At 66.4% G+C, this 20,617-nt stretch overlaps 2 protein-coding genes across 4 annotated transcripts; one reads left to right on the plus strand and one right to left on the minus strand.

The window, feature by feature from the left end:
- The first annotated feature begins 34 nt into the window (after positions 1–34).
- Positions 35–20,573, plus strand: BOP1 (BOP1 ribosomal biogenesis factor). The gene is made up of 16 exons (XM_036829877.1): positions 35–163; positions 1,634–1,831; positions 7,329–7,409; positions 17,662–17,816; positions 17,915–18,032; positions 18,112–18,213; positions 18,297–18,509; positions 18,583–18,744; positions 18,831–18,911; positions 18,985–19,054; positions 19,133–19,265; positions 19,344–19,524; positions 19,621–19,909; positions 19,981–20,065; positions 20,142–20,249; positions 20,331–20,573. The coding sequence occupies exons 1-16, from the start codon at positions 71–73 to the stop codon at positions 20,482–20,484; spliced, it is 2,223 nt and encodes a 740-aa protein (XP_036685772.1). The 5' UTR covers positions 35–70; the 3' UTR covers positions 20,485–20,573.
- SCX (scleraxis bHLH transcription factor) lies at positions 14,162–17,653 on the minus strand. 3 transcript variants are annotated; one of them, XM_036829878.1, is made up of 2 exons: positions 15,397–17,653; positions 14,162–14,631 (listed from the first exon to the last, which is right to left on the minus strand). In XM_036829878.1, exons 1-2 carry the CDS (start codon positions 15,967–15,969, stop codon positions 14,194–14,196), a joined length of 1,011 nt encoding a protein of 336 aa, XP_036685773.1. In that variant the 5' UTR covers positions 15,970–17,653; the 3' UTR covers positions 14,162–14,193. The 3 variants fall into 3 exon arrangements, with proteins under 3 accessions (XP_036685773.1, XP_036685775.1, XP_036685774.1); XM_036829880.1 differs by having other exon boundaries at positions 14,301–14,468; XM_036829879.1 differs by having other exon boundaries at positions 14,614–14,698.
- Positions 20,574–20,617: the final 44 nt, after the last annotated feature.

Here is a 20,617-nt window from a genome sequence, read left to right on the forward strand (position 1 = left end):
CCCCGCCCCCAGGCCCACGCGGTCGTGTCGCTGCCGGAAGTGGCGGCGCGGATCGGCGCTGGCCTGGAGCATGGCGGGCACGCGGGGCGTGGGGCGCGAGGCGGCGGCGGCGAGGGCGCTGCAGGGGAAGCGGCCGCCGGAGCCGGAGCCGGAGCCGGAGGAGGTGACCGCGGGCTGCGCGAGTGGGACGGGGAGGTGCATCTGGGCCGCACGTGGCGGCTCCTCGGCCGCCGGCCCCGGGGAGCCAGGCCGGGGAAAGCGGAGAGGAGGGTCGCCTGTCCTCTGCGAGCGGTGGCCTTGTGGGGGCGTCCTGGGCAGGGAGCACCCCCTGCGCGAGGGGTAGCTTGTGCGGGGCTGGGCTGTTCTGCGGTTGGAAGAACGTCTGGGCCGGAGAGAGCTAGGAAGGAGGGCTGGCATCCTGTGCGGCAGCCTCCCTAGCCCTTTGAATTGTGCTTCCTGCGTTAAAGGGGTTTGAGCGTGCAGTAACTACTTGCCTGTTGATACGTTACTAATACGTCGCATACATTGTAAAAGAGGGTACGAGAATAGTAAGGCAGTGCCTGCTGCACTGGACGCATCGTTTCAACTGGACTTATGGCCACTCCTGCTTTCCAGCTGGACCCCACCTGGGTTGTGGGGTGTCATCAAATCTCCGTGGTAGAAAGCCGCCGAAGGCTTGTACGGTCGCGCCTCTCTGCGCCGGGACTCCACGTTGCTGGGTTGCCAGGCTGCGCGCTCAACTTGCGACAAGTCCTCTTGGCTCTGTACCCATCAGCAGCCATTTGTGCTTGTGCCCAAATCATTTATGCCATTTTCACTTGCTGTTTTAATTGTGTGGCTTACTAAGTGTTGGAGTAGTTAGTGGGTGTCAGAGTCGTTTCTGTGGAAGCTGAGTTGAGTGCTGCCAAGAAATTGGTGAGTGCAGGCTGTCCAATTAGGTGAGAGACTTGTTAACAATTGAAAAGCAGCGAATTCTCCATTCAAATAAATGCTTGTTAGAAGTCTGCAAGTTCTTGTTCCACTTCTAAAAGGTCCACACACTGTGCACTGTGTCCTGTAGACTTAGGGACCGGGTAGTGTCTGGTCAGCAGAGCTCTGCTGGGAGGAAGCTCTGGTCCTACCCCTTGAGGGGGTGAATGGAAACACTTGCTTTTAAGTAAAGCTTGTGTAGTTTTTATGTCTTTTCAGCCAACCTTTACAATTTACTGATTAACTGTCGGTCCCAATCTGGTTGGATACAGAGTCTTCTGCTTCAGGTGGGAAAAGCCCCTCAGGTTGTGGTCCTCTGCCTGCCCCAGACCCCGCCCTAGTGCCCTCATAGCTCTGGGGCTGTGAGTGCCAGGGTGGGGTGTGGAGGATAGGGGGCCGGTGTGGGTGATGTGATGGGAACTGAGCTCCTTGAAAAGTCCTTCCCTTGTGAGATGCTAGGAGTTGAATGTCTCTTCCGAGGGCACGCGGCCTGCTGGCGGAGGTGGGTGGTGAGGGAGGCCTGGGTCGGGTGGGTGGTTTTGGTGGAGGTGGAGGCTTGTGGCCTGAGGGCTGTAGCCTTGGAGGCTGGCCACACAGAGCTGTGGGTCAGCGCACGGTGCCTGGTGGGTGGGCTGTGGGCTCATTGACGCCGTGCTTCTTTTAGCCTTCTCTCCTCGGCGCTCCTGCTCCCAGCCTCGGGCCTGGCAGCGATCCTGGCCTCTCCGACAGCGAGGAGAGTGTGTTCTCAGGCCTGGAAGATTCCGGCAGTGACAGTAGTGAGGCCGACACTGCGGCTGAGGAGGAGGCTGGGGCCAGCGGCGCTGAGCAGCACAGCAGGACGGAGAAGACCCCCGGGCAGCAGGTGGGTAAGCAAGGAGCCTCCTAGTGGGCTCTCCCCCTGGATGACCATGGCCAGGAAAGTGCCTGCCAGGCATCGGGCTCTCTGGGGGCAGTACTTTCTCCCGTTCCTTGGGAACCCCAAGGCCCTTGTCCCTCCTCCGGTGCAGCGGGGCGGGGGAGGGGAGTGGCTGTTGCTGGTGGGGGCTGGGTAGGACGCTTACTTGGAGCTGAGGTGCTCTGAGCTCTAGGGCACCAGTTTTCAAGCATAGTCATGTGCTCTGTTCATAGGAACCCCAAAAATCTACCTGCCTGGGCGCCCCCCCCACCCCAGTGATTCTCATGTCACTTCTCTTGAGGCTCAGGCCACTTTGCTAGACTCAGCTGTAGGCTGGGTTTCCTAGGGGCAAAGCCCAAGGTGGGATTTGTTTGCAGGGGCCTGCCTGGGGGGAGCTGGTGGCCCCGCACTTACGGGAGTGAGTGGAGCTCCATCCACCTGGCCTGGTCTCGGGGGCGCAGGAGCCAGCTGGCCGCCGCGTGAGGCTTTGCCGTCCTGCCTGTTGCTGTGACGATGGGGAAAGGCAAACCCCGCTCTTAAGTGAGGAAAATGACAGAAACGCTTAATTTAGCTAAAGCACAACACTGGTTGTTCAGACCATCCTAAAAACGCTCTTGTAACTATTTATACTTTCAGTGGCCGTGGTGTTCTGGAGGTTAGGACCGTGATGGAAACCAAAAGCCGCACTTATTTGATCTGTTTCCTAGGAAGAAAAGATTTTAAATCAGATTTAAACCCTCACCCATTCAAGCTTTAATTGTAGCGCTGGTGCACAAAGAGAAGATGGTCCACAGACTGCCTTGCCCGTGGTTTGTGGGCTTATGGGCAGGTATTTTTCTCCTTTTTAACTTTTTTTTTTTTTAAGATTCATTATTTATTTATTTATTTAGTTAGTTAGTTAGTTATTTTATTTTTGGCTGCATCGGGTCTTAGTTGCGGCACACGGGCTCTTTCGTTGTGGCGCACAGGCTTCTCTCTAGTTGTGCCGTGTGGGTTTTCTCTCTCTAGTTGTGGCGCGTGGGCTCCAGAGCACTGGGCTCTGTAGTTTGCAGCACGTGGGCTTAGTTGCCCCGCAGCACGTGGGATCTTAGTTCCCTGACCGGGGATCGGACCTGCGTCCCCTTCATTGGAAGGCGGATTCTTTACCACTGGACCACCAGGGAAGTCCCTTAACTTTTTAAATTTACAAAATATTCCCTCCTTGACAAAAAGTTAAATCTTAGATCAACACTGTTCAGTAAAGGACGTTTCCATTCGCTGCCTTCACTCTCCTTGGTGAGCACAGTTCATGGTTAAATTATCTTCCTGGATCTTTTCCTCCTCTTTTAAAATTAAGGATCCACATGCTTAAGTTTTTTCCTTTAGAATAGGATTTTTACCCTCTTTTATAAACAAAATTTTAGGAATGATTTTTAAAAGTTAAATAACTTTTTTTAATAAAAAGAATTTTTAGTTGAAATTCTCTAGGGGAGGTACTGCGTACAGGCATCTCGAGGCTGACCACCTGTGCCCCGCGAGCCGCTGGGCTCGTGCTGCTCCGCGGAGGTACCTGTGCCGCCGTCCTGGGTCTGCTGGCGGCCGGCTCAGCGGGTGCCGAGCTGCAGCTCAGGAGAGACTCCACGCCCACCCTCTCCAGAGGGCGGGGAGCTGTCCTCGCCCCTGGCCCTTGGCCCTCCGGGGTGCCTTCTGAGCCCTCTGTCTGAGGAAGTCGGCCCAGGCCACCTGGGTGGGGGCGTCCTCAGAGGGGGTGAGGCTGCCTGTGGCTCTGCACCCTCCCCAGGTGTCCCCCACTGGCAGCCAGGCCCTCGGGCCCTCCCTTCCGTGCTCCGCTGGGCTCCGCTCCCCGTGCATGCGCAGGCTCTTGGGTCCCATCCGCATCTCCTGTGGGTCATCCTGGAGCCCTGCCAGCTTCCCCGGAACCTGCTTGGCCTGGGCACTCACGTCTCTGGCTTCTTCGTGCTTTAGCTGAGGGGTGTTGGAGTATTTTCTTCTAAAGCGGGGACCTCAGTACGGGTTGGAATTCGTCCAGACCAAGAGAGGGAATTGAAGAGGTGGGTGTACTCCTGACTCCTGGTGGAAATGCCCCGATCTCCCCTTTTCTTCCACCCATTCCTCCAAAGCCATCCACCGCTCCGCCTGGTGGAGCCGGCGATTCTCCACGTCTCCTGTTCACAAACAGGCCAGTCAGTGCTTCCTGTGTGTTCTCCTGTCTCCCCCCGAGCCTGGCCACATGAGACACCCAGGAGTGGCCCCCCGTGACAGCCCCGTCATGCTGTGCATCGGGGCCCCCCGAGTCAGCCTGTTCCTCTCATCCTGCGGCTACTGCAGGGCTTTCCTACCACGGTGGGGGTTCCGCTAGTTCAGGGCCCTCTCGAGGGTCTGCCGACCCGCCTTCACCTGCCGCAGCCCGTGGGTGGTCCCGTGTCACACCAGGAAGCCCTGCGAGCAAGCTGGAGAGGAGCCCCGAGCCCCGCTCCCGCTCCCCCACTGGCCGCCCATACCCCTCCTGTTTCCACCCTCAGGTGGTGGCTCCTGCCGCCGGGCACCCCAGTCACCCAGGGCCTCTTGCTTCCCTGTGTCCCCCCAGTAGCGCTTGGTGGTGCTTTTGGGCGGGCTTTTCCGGTCCCATAGGTCTCGCGTTGCTGGGCCTCCTCTTGATTTCTCACCTTGAGTGGATTTAGGTGCTGACGGCCATTTCTTCCTTTTTGTGCTTGCTTAGATCCGTTTTTTTCCTGCTTGTCCTGTTTGGTTTGGTCCTTTCTCATTTGTGTGGGTTTTCCCGTATTTTGTTTTCTTATTCTTTTGTACAGAAGTTCCCATCTTCACTAGTTCAATCTGCTTGCCACGTTCAAGAATGTAACAAAAGACCTAGGAGCGATGCCTAGTGTGCAACCAGCATCTCCCAGATAACTTAAGAGTCCTGCCTGTACCGTCTGTGCACGGAGCTTACCGCAAACCCTTGGGCAGGAGGAGCCCATCTGGGTCTCAGCTCAGCTCTGGGGAGTGGTGGGCAGGGCTGCCGGGAGACCGGCGGTGGCTGTGAGCCCCAGGCCTGTGCGCTGTGGGGTCTGGGCGCGGGCTCCTGGGGAGGGAGCGGGCCCACTCAGTGGAAGCCACCTCACGGAGGGCGTGCCCGGGCCTGTGCCAGAGAGCCCCGGCCGTGGCCCCGCGTCAGACACTCTTATTTCTGGGGATCAGAGTTCAGGGCAGGTGGGTGGTGTCGCATCTGGGGTGACATGATCAGTGGGTTTGGGAGATCCCACGGCCCCCCTCAGCTGTGAAGCACATCAGCTTCTCCTGTACCCTCCCCAGGTTTCAGGTATGTTCTGCCCTCGGAGGGTGGTCCCTCGGATCACACCCCGTGTTCTGGGGTTCACTCACACGTCTGGGTGGGGTGACCTGAGTGGCTGGCTCTCACTGGGCAGCTCACCTCTGCCTGCCTGTGCCCTCTCTCGGGACTCGGGGCTCCAAGAGCAAGCCGGGCAGCAGCAGCCTGGCTGTGGGGCTGCCGGTCAGGATGCGAGGCTGCAGCCCCTCCCAGGAGAGGCCCGTCCTGCCTCCCTCGGTCCCCTGGTCTGGGACATTTGCCTACAGAACCCCACTTCCCTCTGGTCCTGCCTGTGGGCCTCCAGCCATCCACATGGGCACGTGTGGGAGCCCACAGCACGTGGTGTTGAGCCCGTCTTGGGGTGGGCGCTGGTGGCTCTGGGCAGCCCCTTGCCAGCTGGTGCCTGTGCCTGAGGATGTCAGGGGCCGGGGCTGGGCCGTGTGAGAAAGAGGAGAGAGAGGACGGCGCTGTGCGAGTTCTCCCTTTTTTCCGGTGGCCGCTGCCCAGCTACAGTGCCTCTAAACTTTGAAGGGGCGGGGTTTGTTAGGTCCTCCTGGTCCCAGGAGCTGGGCCACGCCCCGCATCACGGCAGCCCCCTGGTGGCCACCGTCTGCCTTGCAGCGTCACCTCTGGAGGGAGGATGTGGCTTCAGAGCCCTGGTGCCGTGAGGGAGGGCCCTCCTTGCCGGCGTCCAGCTCTTTTGCCCAGGAACTCACAGCCCCGCTGCTGGGTGTCCCCTCCCCTCGCTGAGGTCCCGCCTGTGTCTGGCTCCCCAGGCATCACTGGGGCTGGCCAGGGCCCCGGGCTGGTGGCCTGTCGTGCAGGTGGTGCGGGGCTCCCGGGGTCCGGTGCCTGGTGGGGGTCATCAGACTGGCTGGCGGTTGGCAGCCTTGGAGCACCATGGCCTGCACTGCCGACCCTGCTGCAACCAGTGGCCCGTCAGCCACGGGCTGGCATCAGGGGGCTGTTGAGAGACTTGCAAGTGGCCTGGACTGGGGTCCTGCCAGCCCAGGGCCTGGGGCAGGTGTGTCCGCTGGTTGCTGCTATGGGTGAGGACGGCAGGAAAGGTTTGGGCCCCAGGCTGGCCCTCTGCGCCCCCCGCTTGCCCCCGCCCCCAGGCAGTGCTGACCCACTTTCAGCGGGCAGGGCTCCCGCAGCGCACAGCTCGGGGAGCAAGGGGTGGGAGAGACGTGGAAACCGAATCTCGCCTTTTCCTGGCCTGGAAAAAAAGTTACTCTCCCACCCTCCTTACACCGAGGGAAAAACAGGCGGGAGGGAGAGCTGCCTTGCGGGCCTTTGGCTCTTGCCCGGGCAGGGGGAGCGGGGCTCTGGGCGGGGCGCCTGTGCTTGGGGTGGGGGGCCCCTGCTACACTTTACTGCCTCTGGAGTCGGGGGGAGAGACGGGCTGTTCTCCCCATCAATCCCAGTTCCGGTACACCAGGTCCCCCCGCCCCGCCAGGGGAGAATCTGGTTTCCGGGTTGGGGTGTGAATGCCCAGTGGCACCACTCACTGGCCCGGTGGGCGGGCTCAGCCTGGGGCCGGGGCCTCCCGGCATTCTGAGAGTGTGGGTGCCTCTCCGGGCCCTTGGCCAGCTGCACTGAATGTGGCCTCCTCGAGGCAAGGGTCTTGCTCTAGGAGTGGGTCGGCTGTGGCCCCTCTGCCGGTGGCCAAGAGCGAGTACCATGGCCTTCCCCTCGGGGGACCAGCCCTCACCTGCGGCTGCTGAGGCGCCTTGCCCCCTGACCCCAGGCTGGCTCTGGGCTCGGCTGGGCCTTTGGGCCAGGAGCCCGGCAGCCGTTTTTTTCATTAAGGAGTGCGGGGGTGGCTAAGTGCTCCTTTTCCAGGTGTCAGCCCCTCCCTGGGGTCCTCCCCCGGAGCTTGGACGTTATGATGGGTCCAGCCCTTGACAGAGGATGACCCTGGGTGGGACCCCCCTCCCTGAAAGGCCCACTTAGACCTGCGGTGTCCCCAGTCTTGTCCTGGCGCCGGGACCAGGTTGGAGCCGCTTAGAGACTGGGGTGTGGGAACCTAGGTCTCCGCGTTGGCAGGAGGGGGCGGGCGTCCTGGACCCGCGATCTGCCCCAGGCACAGGGCGTCAGTGTCCTGACATAACTGCTCTCCCCTTCCCTTGCCAGGCCGGGACCCCTTCCCCAAGGACGGAGGTGGCGAGCGTGCCGGACGAGGACGAGTACGTGGAGGACAGCTCTGACGAGGAGGTAGGGCTGGGGCCGCGGCCTGCTCGCTCGCAGGGTGGGCTGCACTGCCTGGGCAGAGGTGGGTCAGTCCACAGCGAGGCCTGAGTGGGCGTCCTGGCCTGGGGCCCCAGTCCCCGTCTGGAAGAGCGATTTCAGGGTCGGGGACACGTGACTGCAGGAGTGTGTGTCATCGCGGGGAGGGGAGGGCGCTGGGCACCTCGCAGCCACCCCTGGGCCCTGGGGGGTGGGCGGCGGGGCTGGCAGGCACCGACAGGCCCGGGGAGGCTTCCCCGACACCAGCCGGCCTGGGCTGGTCCCCGGGGGTGAGGGTGCAGTGACAGGCCCCGCTGGCACCTGCGCTGGGCACTGAGGGCAGGAGACGGGCAGCCCCGGTTCTCTGCCCCTTTCCTCCCTGGCATCCTGGAGACCTGGGCCGCTGGGGCCCTCAGTGAATCTGGTCGTCCTTCCCACATTTACGCTCTCAAGGGGAAAGCTTGCTCCCAGGCCAGGCGTGCTCGGTCTGGCCAGAGGCTGCCGTGGCTCAGCTGCCCGGAGCTGCCCGTGGGTTCTGGGGGGCGCTGGGGCTGAGGAGCTCCCAGGTAGACGTGGCCGCGCTGCTCGCCCCGCCGCCGCCTCCCTGATGTGTCCTGGCCACTGGCCGGGGCTGCGGCCCCCATGCCCACTGCCCTGGCGTGAGCCCTCCGGGTGAGTGCCTCCTCGGGCTGGGGGGGCCTGCAGAGACAGCGGTCCCCGCCCCCCGGTGGCTCTTACTGCCGCCTGCCAGGGGCTGTCCCCGGCTGGGGAGACACGCGCCCCCTCCCCTGCACAACTTCCACCCCCATCCTCCGCTCTCTTGGCAGCGGCTGCAGGAGCCTTGGCTGCCCGCCCGATCCGGTCTCTGTGCGTTCAGAGAACAGAGACAAAACAAAATAAATTGGTTTCCTGGCCGGAGCAGCGGGCGTGCTCGGCGAAGGGGGGCCGGTGCAGCGCGGCTCCCGGCCTGTCTCCCCCCCTCCCAGGGGCTCTGGCTGTCGGCAGCCACATCCTGTCGGCTACTTTTTTATATTCGGTATTTTGAGAAATCGATGATGATTGTAAATGGAGTGCAGAGGCCGGGGGAGGGGCTTCGGCCCGCCCGCGGGGAGGCGCTCCTCCCAGCCCGGGCTGTGCCGGAGCCGCCGGGGTGGGGGCTGCTTCCTCCGGCGATGACTATCCCATATGTCGCCTGAGTGACAGGGAGCCGTGCTTCTGCCAGCACAGCCGGCTGTGGCTCGAGGGGGCGGCAGAGCTCGGCTTTCAGGGACCAGGCTGGCCTGACAGATGCTCTCCTCCCTGAGAAGTGCTGCCCCCGCCCCCCCCCGCCCCCCCCCCCCCGACACACACACACTTGTCGCCGCGTCTCTGCCGTCTGTGCAAAGCAGGGTGGGCTTCAGGGAAGAGGCTTGAGAGGTGGGGTGGCGAGCCGTCCTGTCGGGGGCCCAAGGGGCGAGAGCACGCGAGGGGCACAGGAGCCTCCCCCACCCCGGGGCTGTGCCCTGGGTGGTTGGCACCTGGGAGGGGCCCCCGTCCGCGAACACTTGGTCGCATCGTGTCGGGCAGCGCCTCCTCCACGCAGCGTCCTTGGAGGTGGCCGGTGGTGCCAGGACTCCACTCAGGCCTTGGCCAGCTTCCAGCAGTGGTGTCCTGACAAGGCGTGCTCCCGGGGGAGAACCTGCGGTGTGGCAGTGCCCAGCCTCCCCCTCCCCAGTCCCTGTCCTGCCCACCCCTCAGGCCTGGGCTTGAGGTCCCGGGCGGGGGGGGGGGGTGGTTAGGCCCTCTGACCGCTGGCCTCTGCCGGGCCTGGCTTTGGGGGACCCCCGCCCCAGGCACTGACTGGTGGGCAACGGTTCTCCTTCTCGGGAGACCTGGGTCCTGTTTCCGTACCTTGGCCTTCTCCGCACCTTCCCCCCAGCTCCCATCCCAGGCAGCAACAGGGCTGCAGCCCCTGGACGTGTTGCCAGGCCACGCGTGGCGGGGGTCCTGGCCACCGTGAGTGGGGGGAGCCCCTCTCCCACAAGTCCACTGCACCCCTCCCCCACAGACGTGATCTCATCCAGCTGCCGCCCCGGGAGGAGGGGCGGGGGCGGGGGGTGGGCGGCCTTCGCAGCAGCGGGGTTCCCCCACCCTGTCTCTGGCCTGGGAGAAGCTGGGAGAAGCTGAGGCCTTGGGCGGGTGGGGTGGGGGCGGGGCTGCGAGCCCCGGGGTCCCGGCCCTGCAAGGGTGGGCGGGCGGCGGGCGCATCTGCGTCCGGGCTGCGGTCCTCTCAGCTCTCCCGCCAGGCGCCGCTAATGGCCTCCCGGCTACTGAGCGGCAGCCGCCTCCTCCGGGCCCCGCCCCCGGCCCCGGCCCCCGGCGCGGCCCTCGGCCCTCGGCGCTCGCTCGCTGCTGGCAGCGCAGCCGCGGCTCGGGTTTCGAGCTGTTGTGCAGAGCGTGCGTCTCGGCCTCGCGGGCCGCCGGCCTCCCTAGCGGGCCCCCATCCCCGCGGCCAGGCTCCGACAGCCCCTCGGGTCGCCCCGGCCGCCTGGCCTGGGAGGGGCCCGATGACACCGTGGCCCGTGGCCTCGCAGGTGGCCGTGGGGGGCGGTGGGTGCGGCGACTGTGACCTCAGGGCGCCCCTGGCTGCCTGTGCCAGGCACCACCTCTCAGCCAGGCCCGCTGCGTTTGGGTGTGTGGGGGGTGCCCTCCCGCCAGCGCCGCCCGCCCTGGGTCCACTTGTCACACTTGGGAGACAGGGTTCCCCGTGGGGAGGGCGGGGTGGGCGGCGGAGAGTGTTGGAGGGTAGCAGGGCCTGGGGGCTCAGGAGCTGTGCCGCGGCAGCAGCGGGTGACGGGGGGGCTCCTTCACAGCAGCACCCTGCCTTTCACTGGGGCACGTGGGAGGTAGAGGCCCTGGCCTGCCCTGTGCCCACTGGAGCCAGTGTCCCAGGCAGCAGGAACCCAGGTGGACGGGCAGGCGGGTGGGAGGGAGGGTGCTGGGCCTGGGGCGGGGCGGGGGTGGGGTGGGTGTTCGCCCTAGGGCTGGAGGTGTGGCAGTAGACCCGGGGCTGGCTGGGCAGGCTTGTGGGGCGCAAATTCTGTAGGAAAGGTGGTTGAGGGGCTGGCTGCTGAGCAGGGCCAGTACGTGTCCCGGCCCAGGCCGGGGCTGTCTTGCTGAGGACAGGGGTCAGGGGGTGGGGGGCTGGCCGTGTATGGGCAGGGGCTCGGGGCGAGTCCTCCCGAATGAGGTCTTGGAGGGGCTGGGGCTGGGATGTGAAGCAGCACAGTGGGCCTTTGGCAGTTAGCAATGGGGTCCCAGGCCTGTGCCTACCTCCAGCATTCCCGGAGGAGTTTCTGGGAGCCCTTGCCTGCAGGGAGCCGAGATTCGGGTGTCCCACGTGGGAGTGCCCCCTGGACCCTGGCCAACCCCAGGAGGGGGCGGGGCAGATGGGGGGGGTCTTGGGTATCTGAGGACCCGGGAGCAGGGGCAAGCAACCTCAGTGCCCTCTCCCCCTCCCCCATGGGCCCCTTGGCCGGGGAGGGGACTTGCTTCCCTCTACCCCAGCAGCCGTGGAGGCACTGGTCAGGGGTCAAGGAGTGGCCTTGGAGGGGCCCTGTGCCCACACAACGTCCGATGGCTCAGGGGTGGGTCAGGCCAGCAGCGCTTTTGTGAGGATGGCAACTGAAAGGGACAGTCTGATGGAGAAGGTTTGGGAAGGGGGTTCCGAGTTTCTCGCCCGCCCCACCCTGGCCTGGCTGGCTACAGCTGGTGGGCCCTGCTCCTGACCCCGAGCCCTGCCGGGGTCCCCTCAGCTGGCTTTGGCCTTTGGGGCAGGAAGAGGCCGAGTGGGACCTGGCTTTCTCCCCTTGGGCCCATCGACCAGGACTCATCCTGCCAGCACCTTGTGTGGGTTCAGCTGCAGCAGGTGGCCTGGGGCACGTGGCCTGTCCTCCTCCCGCCATGGAGTGCAGGAGAGAGGAGGCTCAGGAAGGCAGGGGGCGGGGGGGGGGGGCTCCGTGTCGGGGGAGCTGAGGGAACACTGCCGGCATTGTAATCGGAGAGGGGCAAGGGGAAGAGAGAGCCCGAGCGAGGGCGGCTGACCCCGCGCTCCCCGGGGACAGGTGGGAGAGGCGAACGAGGAGAGAGTGAAGGATTCCAGAGGTGGGCCGGCTTCCTTTCCCTCAGACAGACACGGGAGGGAGGCGGGCAGCGGGCCAGCGCCGTACCTGCAGTTCCAATCTGCGGTCCTGACAGCTGCAGCCACTTTGGGGAGGGGGGGGAGGGGGGTTCTGCGAGAGCGGAAAAATCCCAGCCGACACATCAGCTGGTGGCCGCCTGTGTCCGGTGCAGCCTGGGGGGTGGGGGACCCCTGCCGCCCGAAGGCTCGTCCTTGGGGCACGGCGGCCCCCTGGGAGAGTGCAGGCTGGGGGCTGTCTGGACCCTGGAGGGGTCGGCGGGCTCCCGCCCCCACGGGGTCACATGTGCTTCCTGGCAGCCTGCAGGTGCCGCGCAGGGTGGGGGCCGGCTGGCCTGCGGGCGCAGGCGGCCTGGCGATGGATCACGTGGTGCCGCCAGCAGCTCGTTCCCCAGGCTGGGGACAGGGAGCTGACAGCCTGGCCCTGATGGCCATCAGAGCATTTCCAGCCCTGCTTGGCCCGCAGAGGCGGCTGCTGGCCCAGGGTGCAGGCTGGGCCCTCCTTTCGGGCCGCCTCTGTGGGGCACTGGCACACGGAGGCTCGGTGGAGGGCGAGGCTGGCGTCCTGGGGAGGAAGTGGGGTTTGTGGTGGACGGGGGCCCGGCGGCGGCCGTGAGTAGCCGAGTGGACTCCCGTGGGGCCGCAAGGGCTCGGGCCGGCCCGCCACCCCCAGTCTGGTTTGAATTTCTGGAGCGGTGGAGGGTGACGGCGTGCTCCTCCCCACCCCCTCCCCTCCCTCTCCTGCTGGCTGGCGGGCCAGGCCCTCAGCCTCTGCTGCTACCGGTGCAGCTCAGGGAGCGACCGGGCCCACTGCCCGGGCCCGAGGCTGGCCAAGTTGCAGCCGCTGTCGGAGTCACAGGCCCAGCAGCCGAGGGCCTGGCCCGCGCGCCCTGTGCCAGGACCTGCGGCCCCTGGGGACCGTCCCAACGGCCTGTCCTCTCCTACCGACTTGGCATCTCTGAGGCTTCCTCAGCCCCGTCCCCTCTCCTGCACCGGCTCCAAGGGTCCCTGACACCCATGCCCCTCCGGCCTCGCCCTGCCTGTCCCCCTCGCCCCGCACTCTTCTCTCAGGCCTTTGTGCAGGGCATGCGGCCCCCTGCCCCCTGCCCCCTGCCCCCTGCCGCCCATCGTCTTCGGGAGGATTTGTGAGGGAGGGTGCACTCCCACCCAGCCCAGGTATGGAGAGGTGAGGCCGGTGGGTGAGCGGCAGGTGGGCCACAGACCGTCCCCACAGAACTGCACTGGTGCCCCGGGGAGCAGGGGAGGCAGGCCGGAGACCCTGGGGGGCGTCCCTGCTTGCCCGCGTGCCCCTCCGCGGGTTGCGTTCTTGCAGTGTCCTCAGTGCCCCGGGGTGGAAGGGGTGCCTTTCTCATCCCCCAGGTGGACCCCCACGTTCCTCCTGGGTCCTGGCTCTCCAGGCAGGCGGGCGGGGGTGACCGAGCGTGCCCTCTTCCCCCATTCAGCCGGCCAGCTGTAGGCTCTTGCAGGATTAAGGAGAGGAAATTTGGGGTTGGGTTTCTCTCTGAGTGGAACCTGCCGTTGTGACTTTTTATCCTGTTATATTTCTATCAGATTGGACACAGCCCCCTTCTAGTCCTTAATGGCTCTGGCTTTGAGAATTTCCTCCAAAATTACACCATCGCTTCCGGTTTCTCGGTTCCCTGGAGCCCGTCTGTTCAGAGGAGGGGGCAGCTCTAGCCCTGCCCTGTTGGGGTGCCCACGTGGGCCTCGGCACCTGCCCTCTCCCGGGGTCCCCGAGCCTGCGCTGAGGGCTAGCAGGGCCCGGGGCCGGCGCCTGGCACTCTTGGCCATTCCCCGCCCACCGGCCAGCCTGGGGGTGCTGGGGTGGCCTGCGCAGAGCCGCCCCCGTCTCTCTTCTCTGCTGGGCCCGTGGAGCTCACGCCACTAGTCTATAATTGTCACCTGCAAGATTTTAATGGCCCGCCAGCTGTGCACAGCTCGGGGAGAGGCCTGAATTGCCCTCCTCATGGGCAGGTGGGGCCTTTGGGGGAGTTGGGTGGGCAGGGCTGGGGACAGGGGTGGGCCCCAGGGGTACACACAGGCAGCTGCCACCTGGTCCTTGCCCTCAGGCCTGGGGACTCGCTCTGCCAGACAGTGCCCCTCGCTTACCCTCCCCTACATGCCCACTTCGTGGGGCTCCGTGGGCAGAGGCTGAGGTGCCGAGGCCCTGAAGACCGACGAGCAAGTTGCATGCCGCAAGCACAGAGGACCCTTCAGGGCACCGGGACACCTGGCAGGCTCTCGGAGCGGGGGTGGGGCGAGACTGCTCCCAGGCCCGGGCTGCCGGTGTCCTGCTCTGTCCCTCGCTCTCCTCTCCCCTCACAGGTCTCCTTCGGACCCCACGCCATAGTTCCCTGGTCGTGGGTGCTGGGTGCGCCGGCCCTGAGCCCTGGAAAGTGGGGGGCCTTCCCCGAGAACTGGGTACCTTGGCCCACGGAGCGCTGAGGGGTGGGAGGGTGGGCTCGGGCTCCAGCTCAGGGTGGATTCTGAACTGCTGGAGAGGACAGTGCGTCCGTGTTTAGAAGATAATTGTTTTGTTTTTAATTATACAAAGTTTCCAGACTTTATATTATATCAAAGACACAAGATGCCAGCACATAGTGACCAGAAGAAAACCGGGTTGGGAGCCAGCACGGAAAGTTCCAGTGGGGCTGGGCAAGTGCTGGGCCAGCTCCGAGTCCCACCGCCTGTCTGTCCATCGGCCCCGCTCACAGCTGGGGCAGGGCTGGCCTGGGGGGTGCCCTCAGGGAGGCCTGTGCCCGAGTCAGGTCCATGGGGGCTCTCCGTGGATGGCCCAGCAGCATCCGCCTCTAACTCCGAATCGCCGTCTTTCTGTCTCGGTCCTTGCTCTGCAGAGGGGAGGGCAGTGTCAGGGCCCGTGCAGAGACCAGTGCCAGCCTGCACCTCTGGGCTTCCCCACTGGGTGCTGTCTCGGGTGGTGGGTGCTGAAAGCACCCCCCCTTCCACGCTCAGCCCAGCTTCCCCAAGCGGCTTGGGGAGGAGAGTACGCTGCTGCACAGCCGAAATTGTAAAATTAAATTTCCCAGATGTTCAGGCCCCAGGAGCTCGCGCGTGCCGTCTGGAGAGGAAATGGGGATTGGGGAAAGCCGCGCCGTATTTTCTCCCTGCTCACCCTGCTTTTCCGGTGCCACCAAGCACAGCAGGAGCTGTAAATCACAGCCAGCCAGCGTGGGGCCTCTCCCCCAGCCCCCAAGTCTCCTGCCAGCGGGTCCCACAGCTGCACTGGTGTCTGAGTGGGCAGCCCCAGGGGCAGGGGCCAGGGGAGGGCAGGTAGGTGCCCGGTAAGCCTTAGGCCAGTGGCAGAGCAAGTGGATCCCAGAGGGGTCTCCTTACTGCCCCACTGCCCCTGAGTCTCCTTCCCCTGGGGGCAGGGTGGGTGGCCAGAGTTGCTTGGTCCAACCCTGGTTTGGTCCCCTAGCTTCCAAGTTGGTGCCAGCCCTGCCTTGGTCTCTTCCCCCATCTGGCCCTGGGTGGCCTGCTCTGGTCCCCGTGGGAGCCTGTGTCCAGGGGACTCGTGGGGAGAATGTCCAGGGAAGGCCCAGCCCCGCCTGCTCCAGCTGCGCCCTCCTCCTCGTGCTCCTCCCTCCCTGGGCTCGGGGCTGCGCGTGGGTTAACAGGTGCTGCTGGGGAGCTCTGCCTGCCTCTGGCCCCGCCCTCTCTGCCAGGCAGGTGTGGGTTGCACGGGTGGTTTGGAGGTGGGGGGCGCCCCATCCTCCTCGCCTCCCTTTCTGGGGACGACCTGCGGCCAACACTCACCAACTTTCTCTGGTTGCTGAGGCAGAAGGTGCAGATCTGTTTGGGCTGCGCGTTCTCGCCGTCGCGGGCGGGGGGCGGGGGCGGCGGCGGCGGAGGGCTGCCCGAGCGCGCCGCGTGGAAGAAGGCGGGCCCCGAGTGGCAGGGTTGCCCGTCGCCGCAGGCCTCACCCACCAGCAACACGTTGCCCAGGTGCGAGATGTAGCTGGAGGCCAGGCGCAGGGTCTCGATCTTGGAGAGCTTGCGGTCGGCCGGCTCGGTGGGGATGAGCGTGCGCAGCGCCGTGAAGGCCGTGTTCACGCTGTTCGTCCGGTCCCGCTCGCGCGCGTTCGCCGTGTGCCGCTGTCGGGGCTCGCGGCCCGGCCGCCCCCCAGGCCCCGGGCCGCCGCCCCCCGCCCGCCGGCCCCCGGCCCGTCTCCGGGCGCCCTGGAGGCCGCAGCGCGCCGCGTGCACGCGGCAGGGCTTCTCGTCGGAGCCCGAACTCTCGCTGCCGCGGTCCTCGTCCTCCGACAGCGGGCTCACCTCGGGGTACAGGTAGCGGCCGGGCGGTGCCGAGCGCAGCATCGCGAAAGACATGGGGCCGGCGGCCGCCGTCAGCTCCGCCGCGCGCCGTGCATGCCGCCGCCGCCGCCGCCGCCGCCGCCGCCCAGGCCAGGGGGGCGCGGGGTCTCAGGGCTCCCGCGGTGGCGGCTGCGGCGCCGCGCGCACGTGTGCGTCCCGGGCTGGAGCAGGGCCGCGGGCCGGGCCTTTATAGCCGAGGCGGCCCCTCCCCCGCGCCGACCCGCCCTCCTCCCCGCCTCCCAGCCCCTGGAGGCCGCTTGGAGCAGGGGCCCTCCGTCCCTCTGCCTTCTCGCGCCACGGTGAAGGGGCCTGGAGCATCTTGCTGTCTTTGGGGGATGCGGGGGAAGTGGGAGCCCCCTTCTGGGTGGTACCAGGGCTGTGCCGCCTCCTCTCCTCCCTCTTTGCGGGGGGCAGGAGGGTCAAGCAGGACCCATGACCCGGGCCTTCTCGCTTGGCATGACCAAGTTAACCCAGCTGCCCTGGCCCCAGCGCCTGGCCACACCCTGTCTGTCTCTCCCTCCCATGTACACTTGGGCCTTCTGTGCCCGGAGGAGGGGGCAGAGAACAGCTTTGAGGGGCTGGAGTTCAGCCCCAGCTCCCTCGGCCGCCCCCCCTCAGCTTTGTGCCTGGGGTCGCCTGATGACACAGCCTGTCTCTCCTGCACCTGCCCCCTCCTGGCATCAATCTCCAGGTCTGGCCCAGGCTGTGTGTGCCCTCTTTACCGGCTCCTGCCTGTGCTCCTGCTCTGGAGAACCCCCCACCAGCACCCCGTTCCCCTACTGAGTGCTCCCGTGGGCCTTTTCTCTGGGCCACCGACCCCCCCCAACTCCAGTCTGTCCAATTCAGGGATGGCTGTGTAGACTTGGGGGTCACAGGAGAAGGAAGGGCATTCCTAGCAACGGCAGGGACACGAGGGCACACCTGGAGGATGGGCAAGCTGGGAGAACTAAAGTCGGCAGGTTGGGGGTTGGGGGCAGGTGCAGAGGGGCAGCTCCCAGAGGGTCCTGTCCTGCTGTAAGGGGGAGGGGTTCCCAGGCTCCCGGCCGTGCTGTCTCATCGGGGCCACTCCTCCCGTGGCTACTGTTGCAGGAAGCGGCCGCCTGGGCAGCAGTCTCCGTGCTGGGTGGAGGGAGGGTGGCGGCTGGCAGGGGCCTCGACCAGGAATGTGTGTCCAGGAATGTGGCTGCTCTGCCCGCTGAGGGTGGGGTGGGGGACAGGGCTGGGGGGCTGGGGAGTCCCTGAACGCTTGCAGGTCACAATGCGGTGGGTTCGGCCTCCCTTTGTAGTGGGTTGGTGGGGTCTTCCCTGAGTCCCTGCCCGTGGCTACCCGGTTTTGCCTAAGGCCCCCCGCCAGGGGAGGGAGCCCACGGGCGATGAGGTCACCCTTGCCTGTGGCTGCCCAGAGCCCTGGCCAAGGAATCCAGGGGGGAGGCTCTGGGGTTGGCACCACTTCAGTGGAAAATGTGAAGGTACAGCTCCGGCGCCTCTGAGGGTCAGGGGGGTGGTGGGGGACAGTGCTGGCCGCCCTGCCACGTCACACCCCAGGGAGAAGGCACAAGTCAGGGTGCCCGGGTGCTGCCCCTGGCTAGCCTTGAAGCCAGTCCCTTTGCTCTCACCTTTCCCCCTCGTCTGTATCTTTTGGGGGGCTTGGAGGGACGGGTGGGCACAGTGGGTGTCCAGTGCCGATACGCTGGCCTCCTGCCCCAGGACATCCGGAACACGGTGGGCAATGTGCCCTTGGAGTGGTACGATGACTTCCCCCACGTGGGCTACGACCTGGACGGCAGGCGAATCTATAAGCCCCTGCGCACCCCTGACGAGCTGGACCAGTTTCTGGACAAGATGGACAACCCTGACTACTGGTGCGGGCGTGGGGCGGGGACTGTGGGGTGGGACAGGGCCGGTGGGCTGGGGCGGGGTGGGGTGGGACGGGGCCTCGGCTCTGACGGGCAGCCCCTAGGCGAACGGTGCAGGACCGGATGACGGGGCACAGCGTGCAGCTGACAGATGAACAGGTGGCCCTGGTGCGGCGACTGCAGAGGGGCCAGTTTGGGGATGTGAGCTTCAACCCGTACGAGGTAAGGGGCAGCCGCTGGCCCCAGGGTCTGGGGGGCACCTGCAGGGCCCGGGCCCACACCCCTCTGCTCGTCCCCCCAGCCGGCTGTGGACTTCTTCAGTGGGGACCTCATGATCCACCCGGTGACCAACCGGCCTGCTGACAAGCGCAGCTTTATCCCGTCCCTGGTGGAGAAGGAGAAGGTGGGTGCGGGCCCCATCCTCCGGTCCGCCCCCGGCCATCCGCCCCCGCCCCGACCCCCACCCTGACCCTGCCGCCTCTGCAGGTCTCCCGCATGGTGCACGCCATTAAGATGGGCTGGATTCAGCCTCGCCGTCCTCGGGACTCCACCCCCAGCTTCTACGACCTGTGGGCCCAAGAGGACCCCGACGCGGTGCTGGGCCGCCACAAAATGCACGTGCCTGCACCCAAGCTGGCCCTGCCGGGCCACGCGGAGTCCTACAACCCACCTCCTGAGTACCTGCCCAGCGAGGAGGAGGTGAGCCTGGTGCAGGCTGGGGTCTGCCTGCCCCCGCCCGCCCCGCGCTCCGGGCTCACTCCTGCCTTCACAGCGCATGGCCTGGGAGCAGCGGGAGCCCGACGAGAGGAGGCGCAACTTCCTGCCGCGCCGGTTCCCGAGCCTGCGGGCTGTGCCCGCGTACGGCCGCTTCATCCAGGAGCGCTTCGAGCGCTGCCTTGACCTCTACCTGTGCCCACGGCAGCGCAAGATGAGGGTGTGCGGGGACTGGGGGGGGGGGCTCCCGGGCGGGGGCGGGGAGTGGGGGGTGGACGCAGCTGACCCCGCGTGCTCCTCTCCCAGGTGAACGTGGACCCTGAGGACCTCATCCCCAGACTGCCCCGGCCACGCGACCTGCAGCCTTTCCCCACGTGCCAGGCCCTGGTGAGCAGACAGGGCGGGGCGGCCGGGAGCGCACAGCTCCGGGGCTCCGTCCCTCACCGCCCCTTCTCTGCAGGTCTACAGGGGCCACAGCGACCTCGTCCGCTGCCTCAGTGTCTCCCCGGGTGGCCAGTGGCTGGCATCAGGTGGGCCTCGGGTGGGGCAGCCCTGCCATGGGGGCTGGGCGGGGGGCCGGGTGCTGAGAGCCCATCCGCTGTGCCCAGGCTCAGACGATGGCTCGGTGCGGCTCTGGGAGGTGGCCTCCGCCCGCTGCATGAGGACTGTGCCCGCGGGGGGCGTGGTGAAGAGTGTCGCTTGGAACCCCTGCCCTACCGTCTGCCTGGTGGCCGTGGCAGTGTGAGTATGAGGCCCGGGGTGCCCGGGCCGGTGGGGGCGGTCCTCTGCCTGGGGGCCTTCACCGGGCTCTGGCCGCAGGGAGGACGCAGTGCTGCTGCTGAACCCGGCCCTGGGGGACCGGCTGGTGGTGGGCAGCACGGACCAGCTGCTGAGCGCCTTCACCCCGCCCGCGGAGCCCGCTGCGCAGCCCGCCCACTGGCTGGAAGCCTCAGAGGAGGAGCGCCGGGGCGGCCTGCGGCTGCGCATCTGCCACGGCAAGGTGTGGGGGCTATGGGGGAGGGCGGGGCGGAGGGGCGGGGCGGGGCGGGGCGGCGGGGCGGGGTGGGGCGGCTCAGCCCACCTCGCCTTCCTGCAGCCAGTGACGCAGGTGACCTGGCACGGTCGTGGCGACTACATGGCCGTGGTGCTGGCCACCCCGGGCCACACCCAGGTGCTAATCCACCAGTTGAGCCGGCGCCGCAGCCAGAGCCCTTTCCGCCGCGGCCGCGGTCAGGTGCAGTGCGTGGCCTTCCACCCCGTGCGGCCCTTTCTGCTCGTGGCTTCCCAGCGCAGCGTCCGCCTCTACCACCTGCTGCGCCAGGAGCTCACCAAGAAGCTGACGCCCAACTGCAAGTGGGTGTCCAGCCTGGCAGTGCACCCGGCAGGTGAGGGGCCGCCCTGGTTGGGGGGGCAGGTGAGGGGGCCACCAGGTCCCTACCACCGCCTCTTCCCCCAGGTGACAACGTCATCTGTGGCAGCTACGACAGCAAGCTGGTGTGGTTTGACCTGGACCTCTCCACCAAGCCGTACAGAGTGCTGAGGTGAGGTGCTGGCGGCTGGCGGGCTGCTGCCTACTCGCTGCCCCCCCGCCCCCCTCAACCTGGTCCCGCCCCTCAGGCACCACAAGAAGGCCCTCCGGGCCGTGGCCTTCCACCCCCGGTACCCGCTCTTTGCATCTGGCTCCGACGACGGCAGTGTCATCGTCTGCCACGGGATGGTGTACAAGTGAGTGCCGGTGCCCGCCCGCCCGCCCGCACCCCGTGGGGCCCGTGCTGCCCATGTCCTGAGCCTCTCCCTTCCCCACAGCGACCTGCTGCAGAACCCGCTGCTGGTGCCTGTGAAGGTGCTCAAGGGGCACACCCTGACCAAGGACCTGGGGGTGCTGGACGTGGCCTTCCACCCCACCCAGCCGTGGGTCTTCTCCGCCGGGGCTGACGGCACCCTCTGCCTCTTCACCTAGGTGGCCCTGCTTCCCGGGCGGGGCAGGTGGGGCTGGGCTGTGTGTGTGCTCAGGACACTCAATAGAGGCGTTTCTCCTGCTGGCGTGACCTTCTCTGAGTCAGGATGCCTAACGGGGGAGGGGGCCTGCTGAC

Source organism: Balaenoptera musculus, chromosome 17, assembly GCF_009873245.2.
Source record: "Balaenoptera musculus isolate JJ_BM4_2016_0621 chromosome 17, mBalMus1.pri.v3, whole genome shotgun sequence".
Taxonomy (NCBI): domain Eukaryota; kingdom Metazoa; phylum Chordata; class Mammalia; order Artiodactyla; family Balaenopteridae; genus Balaenoptera; species Balaenoptera musculus.